Source organism: Salmo salar, chromosome 06, assembly GCF_965601325.2.
Source record: "Salmo salar chromosome 06, fSalSal1, whole genome shotgun sequence".
Taxonomy (NCBI): domain Eukaryota; kingdom Metazoa; phylum Chordata; class Actinopteri; order Salmoniformes; family Salmonidae; genus Salmo; species Salmo salar.
The window spans coordinates 68,338,091-68,350,398 of record NC_138296.1 but is presented as its reverse complement, the minus strand read 5'-3'; the positions used below and the strand labels follow the sequence as shown (position 1 = coordinate 68,350,398).

The window sequence follows — 12,308 nt, the reverse complement described above, 5'->3', positions numbered from 1 at the left end:
ACGTTGCAAAAATTTTATTGACTAAAATGACGAAGATGATACAGTACTGCTGGCTGGTGAAGTAGGCTAGCTAGCAGTGGCTGCGTTGTTGACTTTGTTTGAACGTGTAGCTGGCTAGGTAACCTCGATAGTTTCAGTACTACACCTTATCATGATACAAAAGCAACTATGTTGCTAGCTAACATAGCACTAATCAAGACGTTCCTTTGTAATGTATTTAGTTTCTACAATTCTGCTCGTCGGTAATGGTTGGCTAGGTTTGGAAAAATGGCGTCGCGGGGGACGAAAATAGCTGGCTAGCTAACCTCGATAATTACTCTAAACTACACAATTATCAAACTATGACAAAGACAACTAACACTGCACTAGTCAAATCGTTCCATTGTAATGTATTAGTTTCTACAGTGCTGCTAGTCAGTAAAGGTTGGCTAGCTAGCAGTGGGTTTGATGATGACTAGGTGTGTTGACTAAGTCTGGAGTCTGGACAACGGCGTTGCGTCGCGGCGCGGCTGGCTAGCTAACCTCGATAATTACTCTAAACTACACAATTATCTTAGATACAAAGAAGACAGCTATGTAGCTAGCTAGCACTACACTAATCAAGTCGTTCCGTTGTGATGTAATAGTTTCTACAGTGCTGCTAGTCAGTAAAGGTTGGCTAGCTAGCAGTGGGTTTGATGATGACTAGGTGTGTTGACTAAGTCTGGAGTCTGGACAATGGCGTCGCGTCGCGGCTGGCTAGCTAACCTCGATAATTACTCTAAACTACACAATTATCTTAGATACAAAGACAGCAAAGACAGCTATGTAGCTAGCTAGCACTACACTAATCAAGTCGTTCCGTTGTAATGTAATAGTTTCTACAGTGCTGCTAGTCGGTAGAAGTTGGCTAGTTGGCTAGCTAGCTGTGTTGACTAAGTTAGGAGGACGAAAACAGCTGGCTGGCTAGCTAACCTCGATAATTACTCTAAACTACACAATTATCTTTGATACAAAGACGGCTATGTAGCTAGCTAAGAAAAAAATTGCTCAGATCAAACAAATCAAACCGTTGTAATGTAATGTAATGAAATAACGACCTGGGGAATAATTACAGGGGAGAGGTGGGGAATGAATGAGCAAATTAGAAGCTGGGGATGATTAGGTGGCCATGATTGGGAATTTAGCCAGGACACCAGGGTGAACACCCATACTCTTACAATAAATGCCATGGGATCTTTAGTAACCACTGAGTCAGGAAAACCCATTTAACATCCCATCTGAAAGACAGCATCCTATACACAGGGCAATGTCCCCAATCACTGCCTTGGGTCATTGGGACATTGTTTTAGACCAGAGGAAAGAGTACCTCCAACTGGCCCTCCAACACCACTTCCAGCAGCATCTGGTCTCTCATCCAGGGACTGACCAGGTCCAAACCCTGCTTAGCTTCAGAGGTAACGCCAGCAATGGGATGCTGCTGAACAACATTGTCACCATTGTGGAGGTGTTATTGCCATCATGGGATCAACTGTACAACAGAGTCTATTTGTCATTTGGGTGGGTTCTCATCAAGGGGACACATGGCGCTACATAGCTTCTCATGACCAAGACTGTTTTGTGAGCGTGCAGCTGGGATGTTGTGCAGACCAGGGGCAGTATCTGAGGTGACTCACCTCCCCATGGCCATGAGGCACAGGGCAGGGCCAGGGAAGAGGGAAACACACTGGATCCCTCCAGCCCATCTCCCGTCTCCCATCTCCCTGCTTTGGTCCAGGATGATGGAGCCACTCTCTGCCCTCCAATTACAGATGAACATCACATTCTAGATGGCTCGATCCTGGTGTCCAACACAGTTGACAAATGTGGACGTATCGGCTATGTGAATGTATAGGAAAGAGGAGTGTGATGCAACAAACAGGAAAACATCAATCATAGAGTTTGTGATGCAGAGGATGTATTCTGCAGATAGTAAAATTGAGGGGGTATGACCAATGTATGATCGATGTCAGAATTTCCTTAATAAAGTGAACAAACTGTATCATCTTTCCAGTCAATAAGTCTTCTGTTTAATTCATGTGTATTAGATACTCTATCCAAGGTGACAGAGAAATGGAAAGAGACAATAGCTTTACAATTTCTCGTCCATGGTCCATTCCAGAAGTGGGAAAAACACTACATGCCAACATTTTGGTTGCTGTAGTCGAAGCTCTTGGCCTTCCCGCTGCTCTCTGCCTTCAGTCATAACAACCAAGTATGAACCACAACTCTGGCTGGAAAATCCCAGCAACTAAACTCCACAAAAACACATGTTCCCTTCTTCTCCACACAGTCTGAAAAGAAAGACATGACACGAGCGAGATGAGAGAGTTTATACAGAAGGCAGTGTGGTCTACTCCATGTGGGGACACATGAAAACAGCACAATAAACTCTGTAATAGATGAATGAGCTTTATTTAGTTTTCAAAGCAGAACATAATATGAGGAATGTTTTACCATCCAACTTCCCACCAACTGGAGAACAGTTACATAGAACAACATTCACAAGAACATGGCTTCTGGTTTTCTGCAAGTCTGTTAATCACACACGCACAATGGCACAGACAGACAGACACACGCAGGGTACTGTGGTTTACCAAGTAGACCTCTCATTGCTAATCATGAATAATACAACTGAATGAAAATATCCACATCCCAGAACACCCCTTTCCATTTGCCCGTGGCACACACCCCTTCTAACTCTCTATATCCATGGCTCAGAGAGCAGACTGCACAAACAACACCAACACCTCCACTTGTGATACACCACATTAGCCAATCGATCGGAGAGTGCCACCACAACAGCTGTCTGAGTATTCTCCACTAGCAGACAGGGAAGACTGTGTGTTCTTATTTACAAGGGGCTGTACAATGGATTTACAGTCGTTGTGATGATGAACACAGAGCAGGCATCCAGTGTGTGTATGTAGTTATCATTGAATGGGTTGTGTACATGTGAAGCATAACTGTTGAGCACAGGTGATGTGCGATACAATCAGAAGCTGCAATCTGACTGAAAATACATCCCTTTAATTGGCGTGCATGAAAACAGTCATCTGACTTGTGTCCATGTAGATTCATAGGTCCCTGACATCTGGAAAGGGTTAGGGTCTCAGGAATACAAGTAGTCTTACTGAAGTTAATCAAAACAAAAGCAGGAAGCAGAATGAGAAATGCTTGGCTCGGTCGCCTTTATTGGTTACCGTATCATTTGCAACATCTACTCAAATTGCTGACAACAGGATACCTAGCGTACTGTCAGCAGCAATAGATTGATGACAACAGGATACCTAGCGTACTGTCAGCAGCAATAGATTGATGACAACAGGATACCTAGCGTACTGTCAGCAGCAACAGATTGATGACAACAGGATACCTAGCGTACTGTCAGCAGCAATAGATTGATGACAACAGGATACCTAGCGTACTGTCAGCAGCAATAGATTGATGACAACAGGATACCTAGCGTACTGTCAGCAGCAATAGATTGATGACAACAGGATACCTAGCGTACTGTCAGCAGCAATAGATTGATGACAACAGGATACCTAGCGTACTGTCAGCAGCAATAGATTGATGACAACAGGATACCTAGCCTACTGTCAGCAGCAACAGATTGATGACAACAGGATACCTAGCGTACTGTCAGCAGCAATAGATTGCTGACAACAGGATACCTAGCGTACTGTCAGCAGCAATAGATTGATGACAACAGGATACCTAGCGTACTGTCAGCAGCAATAGATTGATGACAACAGGATACCTAGCGTACTGTCAGCAGCAACAGACAGACAGCAGGAGAAAATAGTATCAGTCATATCAGCCAGGGAAAGAAACTTACCCCTTGTGTACAGAGTGGGAGAAACTCTCATTCTGATTGAGTCGACATACGCAGCGTTTACCGTGAATGCAGTCTCCGCGACCACGGGAACATTGTCTTTAATTGTCAATCGCTCTATAAAGCGTATCTTCAGTGCTACGGATTGAATAGAGCCCTTTCATACTGTGTGCTGTATATTCTCTCAACATATCAGTTGCCCCTAAGAACTCCTTTCAGATAAGTGTTCCCCCAACATGATCCCAGTTATAACCGCCAGTATTACTGTAGCTACGAAATTAAACTTTCCCTGAACACGCAATTAGGGGCCCTTTTCTACATACAATACCCATATATATTTGACCTATTCAATCTTTCTGTTTCTGACCAATCATGTACACAAACACAGGGTATTTGGATTATGATATATTCTTTATGGTGGATAATATCCAGAAGTGGTCTCAACTACAGCACTAGTGGATATCATAAAATATAGAACCTAGAACAGTCTCTATGGTAGATATACACTGTATGATGAACATTGAAAGTCACAGTATAGGAAGAATATAACAATTTGTTTGTGCTATCTACAGTATCGAGGGAAGCGATCTGAGTACGATAATTGAATGAAAGTGCTGATTTACAACCTTTGCTTTTTAATGAGTTACGCATAAGGAATATTTGTATGTATTCTACGTCCCATCGGAAAAGCCAGAACATGACAGAAACATTATCTCCATTGTCAGTTCACCTCCTTGTCTATGGAAAGATTGAAGTCTCTTTCCCTCAACAGTGAAGTATTCTAAATAATAGTTACTAGAAAGCACTTTCAAGCATTATACATTTAAAGGTCTACCAACTCAGATTTACGACATGACAGCTATACAGTTGTAACAGTCTCTTGGTCAGGCTATAAAGGGCCTGCATTTTTAGGATGCTGCCTGTACACAAGAAGAAAATATAAATATGCCTATTTATAAAAAAAGGGTTCATATCACTGCATTTTAGCCGTTATTGTATTTTAAGGTGATAAGTAGCAGGATTATTAAGATTTAGTTGATCCTTTTTGAAACATGCCTATTTTATGTCAAGGGAGATATGACGTTGGTTCAAATTCAGGCTCAAATAAAATACAAATCCTTTATGCTTGAGAAACAGACAGGGTTCATGTATCCAATGATAATGCAGGTTATTGTCACAGATAGCACACTCTAAGTGGGGGTGTTTAATAATATGGCATGCAGGTGGTGCAGTCAGTAAGAGTCCAATATCAGTTCCCCCAACTCTGAACCATGACCTTTACCCCCTTCAACCCAGTTTAATTAAAAAAAGAAACAAAACAAATCATACATAGGTCAGAAGAGCAAGCCAACACTTTCAATCTTTTTGCTCTCTCTAAGCATGACCACAAAGTTTAGACTTTTCTTTGTTTCATGTTGAAGCGTGGTTGTCCAACCTTGATGAATTTACCCCCGCAACCCCCAAAGATCCTTCACTGCCCTTCCTCCTACCAACTCCCTTTCTTCTTCAGTGCCCTGGGGAAGTGAGGATGCAGGGGGGGATCTACTCAGCAGGGATTTTCCTCTTGGAGGGGGGGATGAGGTGACCGGGGAGGTCGGCGGGCAACTCGTGCCCCTCCAGTTTGACTTTAATCAGGTGATTGGCCAGGGCAAACTCCTCATCATCCAGCATCCCATCCTTATCGATGTCAGCCAGCTTCCAAATCTTCCCTAGCACAGTGTTGGGCAGCTTGGACTTCACCATCTCCTTCTTGGCGTTGGCACCCGTCACTTTCCCATTGACCGGCGACAGCGTGTAGAAGATCTCGTCGTACATTGGCTTGTCGCGGGCCACCACCCACTCTGCCTCATCGATGCCCTCGCCAGCACCCTCGCCGTAGCCATGGCCAAAGGGCCCGTTGAGGGTACCGTCAAAGGCCCCTCCCTTCACCCCCTGCTGGGGTCGGTTGGTCTCCTCCTGCCTGACCAGCACCATGAGGCTGGCGATGTCGTGGGCCAGCATGTCATCCACTGTGTCCAGCAGTTTCATCTTCAGGGGCTGGAACTTGTTCAGGTCATGGGCGTTCAGTTGCTCCTATAAGAGGGAAGAGATGGTAGAGGTTTGAGTAAAAAAGAGCTGTGTTTTCAGAGTCAAGCTGATCTTCGTTGATACATCTTTACAGTTTCTAATGTGTGCAAGGGGGTTGGAACAAGGTACATGACTGTCCTGGTCTGTGCATCAGAGATACATTTATGTCAGAAAGGATCAACATGACTGCTGTTAATTCTCTACTCTGAGCCAAGTCATGATGGTGTTTCTCTCAGTGAGGAAAACAGTGCTCATCAGGCCCAGATGGACTGGGGGTGGTTCAGATGTAATGGCTGATCATAGCCAATCAGAAAGGGGCTGTTGGCTCAAAGCAGTTTGTCCCAGTAGGGCAGATACATTGCTGTGTTAGCTCAGTCAGAGGATTTGTGTTTGCTTGAAAACAGCACAGACTGTGGGCTTTATCCAAAGCCAATCAGGCCCTCTAGGTAAACATGACAATGTGAGTCATGTTTGTAGTCATACTTTTAGGCTTTTAGGTATACATGCTATGATGTTGTCTGTCCAGCCCATAAGCTGCATTATACACTACCGTTCACAAGTTTGGGGTCACTTAGAAATGTCCTTGTTTTTGAAAGAAAAGCACATTTTTTGTCCGTTAAAATAACATCAAATTGATCAGATGCCGAGCAGTTGCCATACCATGCAGTGATGCAACCGGTCAGGATGCTCTCGATGGTGCAGCTGTATTACCTTTTGAGGATCTGGGGACCCATGCCAAATCTTTTCAATCTCATGAGGGGGAAAAGGTTTTGTCATGCCCTCTTCACGACTGTCTTGGTATGTTTGGACCATGATAGTTCGTTGGTGCTGTGGACACCAAGGAACTTGAAACTTTCGTGAATGTTGACCTGTTTAAAGGTTTTGTTCGGTTACCGAGAGCGTTATCACACAGTCATCCAGAACAGCTGGTGCTCTCGTGCATGGTTCAGTGTTGCTTGCATCGTAGTGAGCATAAAAGGCATTTAGCTCGTCTGGTAGGCTCGCGTCACTGGGCAGCTCGTGTCTGGGTTTCCCTTTGTAATCTGTTATAGTTTTCAAGCCCTGCCACATCTGACGAGTGTCAGAGCTGGTGTAGTAGGATTCAATCTTAATCCTGTATTGACACTTTGCTTGTTTAATTGTTCGTCTGAGGGCGGCAGCTCTAGCCTTTAGCTCGATGCGGATGTTGCCTGTAATCCATGGCTTCTGGTTGGGATATGTACATACAGTCACTGTGGGGACGACGTCGTCGATGCACTTATTGATGAAGCCGATGACTGAAGTGGTGTACTCCTCCATGCCATTGGATGAATCCCGGAACATATTGTAGTCTGTGCTAGCAAAACAGTCCTGTAGTGTAGCATCTGCGTCATCTGACCACTTCCGGATTGAGCGAGTCACTGGTACTTCCTGCTTTAGTTTTTACTTGTAAGCAGGAATCAGGAGGATAGAATTATGGTCAGGTTTGCCAAATGGAGGGCGGGAAGAGCTTTGTATGCATCTCTGTGTGTGGAGTAAAGGTGGTCTAGGATTTTTTTTTCTGGTTGCACATGTGACATGCTGGTAAAAATGTAGTAAAACCGATTTAAGTTTGCCTGCATTAAAGTTCCTGGCCAATAGGAGCACCACTTCTAGGTGAGCATTTTCTCCTTTGCTTATGGCCTTATAGAGTTGGCTGAGAGTGGTCTTAGTGCCAGCTTCGTTCTGTGGTGGTAAATGGACGGCTACGAATAATATAGATGAGAACTCTCTTGGTAGATAGTCTGGTCTACAGTTTATCATAAGGTACTCTACACCTCCGGCGAGCAATACCTCGAGACTTTGTTAATATTAGACATCGCACACCAGCTGTTATTGACAAATACACACACCCTCATCTTACCAGAGGTAGCGTCTCTGTTCAGCCGGTGCATGGAAAATCCTGCTAGCTCTATATTGTCCGTATCGTCGTTCAGCCACGTCTTGGTGAAACGTAAGATGTTTCAGTTTTTGATGTCCCGTTGGTAGGATAATCTCAATTGTAGGTCATCAATTTTATTTTCCAATGATTGCACGTTAGCAAGAAGGACGGATGGCAGTGGGAGTTTACTCGCTTACCTACGGATTCTCAGAAGGCTGCCCGATTTGCGGCCCCTTTTCCTGTGTCTTTTCTTCATGCAAAATGCGTGGATCTGGGCCTGTTCCAGTGAAAGCAGGATATCTTTCTTGGCAGACTCGTTAAAGGAAAAAGTTTCCTCCAGTCCGCGGTGAGTAATCGCTGTTCTCAAGTCCAGAAGTTATTTTCGGTCATAAGAGACTGTAGCAGCAACATTACGTACACAATAAGTTAAAAAAAATAAGTTACACAAAATGCAAAAAAACTAACAAAATAGCATAATTGGTTGGGAGAATGTAAAACGTCAGCCACGTTCTTTGGCGCCATCTTAAACACCAGTCTCAACATCAACAGTTTATAGGCGACTCTGGGATGCTGGCCTTCTAGGCAGAGTTGCAAAGAAAAAGCCATATCTCAGACTGGCCAATAAAAAGAAAAGATTAAGATGGGCAAAAGAACACAGACACTGGACAGAGGAACTCTGCCTAGAAGGCCAGCATCCCGGAGTCGCCTCTTCACTGTTGACGTTGAGACTGGTGTTTTGCGGGTACTTTTTAATGAAGCTGCCAGTTGAGGACTTGTAAGGCGTCTATTTCTCAAACTAGACACTCTACTGTACTTGTCCTCTTGCTCAGTTGTGCACCGGGGCCTCCCACTCATCTTTCTATTCTGGATTTAGCCAGTTTGTGCTGTTCTGTGAAGGGAGTAGTACACAGCGTTGTACGAGATCTTCAGTTTCTTGGCAATTTCTCGCATGGAATAGCATTCATTTCTCAGAACAAGAATTTACTGACGAGTTTCAGAAGAAAGTTCTTTGTTTCTGGCCATTTTGAGCCTGTAATCTAACGCACAATTGCCGATGCTCCAGATACTCAACTAGTCCAAAGATGGCCAGTTTTATTGCTTCTTTAATCAGAACAACAGTTTTCAGCTGTGCTAACATAATTGCAAAAGGGTTTTCTAGTGATCAATTAGCCTTTTAAAATGATCAACTTGGATTAGCTAACACAACATGCCATTGGAACACAGGAGTGATGGTTGCTGATAATGGGCCTCTGTACGCCTATGTAGATATTCCATAAAAAATCTGCCATTTCCAGCTACAATAGTCATTTACAACATTAACAATGTCTACACTGTATTTCTGATCAATTTGATGTTATTGTAATGGACAAAAAAATAGCTTTTCTTTCAAAAACAAGGACATTTCTAAGTGACCCCAAACATTTGAATGGTAGTGGACATCTACTATTATACCTTACTCAGGAGAATCCAAGTGTGTCTATCAGTGTGTCCATCTCACCTGCATCTTCTTGAGGTTGGGGAAGTCTCCGGGGGAGATCTGGTGTTCTCTCTCAATGCGGCTGTAGATCTCTCCCAGGCTGTTGATCAGCTCCTTCTTCTTGCCCTCCTTTCCAAACACACTTGGCATCTCCTTCTTCAGAGAGCTGATGATGTAGGCATGGACCTACAAGGAAACAGCAGAAAACAACAGGACTGGCAATACCAAGTGGGGCAGAGAGACATCACTCAAGTAATGCAGTGCTTCCCAAATGCTGGTTCGGGACCCATACAGGGGTTGCAGCCAGCTCCTCTTGGGTCATAGTTTTGTTTATGTGTCTGTTGTGCCACTAAGGGCTCTTTAATGTTTCCCTTAATCTCCCAAAGTCCTTGAAAATAAATGCCTGATATTTTAAACATTCAAACAGGAAGGAAGCACTTAAAGCAGTGTTATGAGGGTGCATGTAGCAGGTACCGCATCCGGCTACTCAAGAGTTTCCCTTTCCTTTTGGTTTCCTAAAACTGAGAGGGGAAGGGGAAAATAACCGCATCACACGACTGGCTCTCCTGGAGATTTCTGAGAGACAATTCACCATGAAAGAAGAACTTCACATGTCATGTATGCTATATTTGAATGCAATACTTTCTCTCGCTCTCTCTACCGCACCTGCTGTCTTGACCTCTAGACCGCTCAGCTATGAAAAGCCAACTGACATTTACTCCTGAGGCACTGACCTGTTGCACCCTCTACAACCACTGTGATTATTATTTGACCCTGCTGGTCATCTATGAACGTTTGAACATCTTGAAGAACAATCTGGCCTTAAATGGCCATGTACTCTTATAATCTCCACCTGGCACAGCCAGAAGAGGACTGGCCCCCTCCTCACAGCCTGGTTCTTCTCTAGGTTTCTTCCTAGGTTCCTGCCTTTCTAAGGAGTTTTTCCTAACCACCGTGCTTCTACATCTGCATTGCTTGCTGTTTGGGGTTTTAGATTGGGTTTCTGTATAGCACTTTGTGACATCAGCTGATGTAAAAAGGGCTTTATAAATATATTTGATTGATTGATTGAATATTGAATACTGAATGTGGATTATAAATGAGAACTACAGATTAAAAATTAAAAAAGACACCTGATTGATGAGATAAGGCATACTAAAAGTGGGAAAACAAGTTTCAAGCAGTGAAATGGCAACAGCAACTCAAATCCCAATTTTTGTTGATATTCAACAGTTGCTCCAGACATTATTGACTGTGTTCAATGAGGAATAAAAGCAATTTAACAATAGTAGGTGTAGGGGTGAAAATAACGAATTACAAATACTCTCGTTACAGGAATTGAGTATCTTTTCCGAGTACTTGTACTTTCTTTTGTATTTTTCAAAGGCAGCCATTTTACTTTAAAATGTTTTGTAGTATTGTACTTCGCTACCTTTTTAAAACCATCTATTAAAGAGTACAATTTTGTAGGCTATCTATAATAGTAAATCATGAGGGCATGGAAAGTTTTGGAGAGCCCATTGAAGGCAGAAAAGAAAATGCTCATTGTTGTTTAGTTAGTGACCAATTAAATAAAATGTCACGCATCGTCGCACCCATACAGGCCAATCAAGCTGTGCATACAAACTGAACGATGATGGTCGAAAGATTTTCAAAAAGTCAAAACGAACTTAGCTAGTTTAGTTTGAGATAACTAGCTAGCTATGAATGATCAAAAATGTCGTTATGGATGGCTTTAGCAGCTAGTTTAGCTAGCTATCTAATAGTCTAACTTACATATGTTAGTGTTAGTGTCTAGCATGCTAATGTTAGCAAGCTATCCTTGCAGGTAAGTTAGCTGTCCATATAACGTTGTTCGTGTACACAATAGGTACAGCTAGACATGAAATCATCTCAACATTAGACAACATTTAGGTCTGAGAACATCTGACCAACTCACTTCAGTCTCAGTATCTGAGAATAACAAGTATGGGAAGTCTGGGCTATTGTAATGTCAGTGATATGAAGTTGCCACCTAAAGCAGAATTTGCTGAAATATTCAATATGTGGATGTTTTGTATTTGTAACTATACATGATTGGTCTACCTGAAGCATCATCTTGACACAATAACAGAGAGTGAGACAGAGCAACAGAGGCAGCATTCAACTGATTAAGAGGATTTTTCTTCATCACTGACACCCAAAAGGTCACCAGGTACAGGGGAGCTGGATGGGTACCTTGCCTGTGTGTCAGATAAGATGGACTTGCTTCATTCCTTTCCATACAGACAGAAAGGAATTAAACTCCGCTTTCAGATGTGTGTCCCTCAAACTGAACAGAGGCCTGCCTTCCTCGGCCACCTGGGAGCATCTTTTTAGCTGTGTTGTTCTGCTCTTCACTGCAAAGAGAGCCAGGACAGATTCTATTCACTTGTTACATCAGCTCCTGCAGAAACTGAACAGCAAGTTCAGAGATAAGTGAAGGCATTAGAACAGAACTCCTTTATTTTTGCTCAAGGAACACTACAAAACCTAATGTACTCCATACATGTAGCCTATATACAGTCAAACTGGCCAGTATATTAGGTACACCACTCCATTCACGAAACTGTATCGTTCCTACAGACTGTGAGTCACGTGGCCATGGCTTGCTATATAAAGCAGGCATACAGGCATCAAGGCATTCAGTTACTGTTCGATTGAACGTTAGAATGGGCAAAACGAGTGACCTAAGCAACATCCCTGTGCAACATCCACCAACTTCCTTGTGGAATGTTTCTCACATCTTGTAGAATGCCATGAAGAATTCAGGCTCTTCTGAAGGCAAAGGGGCGACCGACCCTACATCCCCTTCTCTATTTCAGTGGGGTTTGCTCAATCTTTCTTTCCATGGTATTCTGTTGTTGCCTCCAAGGCTAATTTGACATCAAATCCTTTAGGTAGGTCCAGTGAAAGAAAGAGGGAGTTTGTGAGTGAGGGAAAGAGGGATGGAATGAGTGGGGAAAAGGGATTTGTTTATGTACTTGATT

At 43.2% G+C, this 12,308-nt stretch overlaps 1 protein-coding gene across 3 annotated transcripts in view; it reads right to left on the bottom strand.

The window, feature by feature from the left end:
• Window positions 1–2,414: 2,414 nt before the first annotated feature.
• LOC106607831 (EH domain-containing protein 3) overlaps window positions 2,415–12,308 on the bottom strand; it is a 31,400-nt gene continuing 21,506 nt past the window's right edge. For all 3 annotated transcript variants that reach the window (XM_014205224.3, XM_014205223.3, XM_014205225.3), the window contains 2 exons: window positions 9,322–9,486; window positions 2,415–5,929 (listed from right to left, as the gene is read on the bottom strand). In XM_014205224.3, coding sequence (XP_014060699.1) covers window positions 5,399–5,929; window positions 9,322–9,486 — 696 coding nt within the window. In that variant the 3' untranslated portion in view covers window positions 2,415–5,398. The remainder of the gene's footprint in view (window positions 5,930–9,321; window positions 9,487–12,308) is intronic.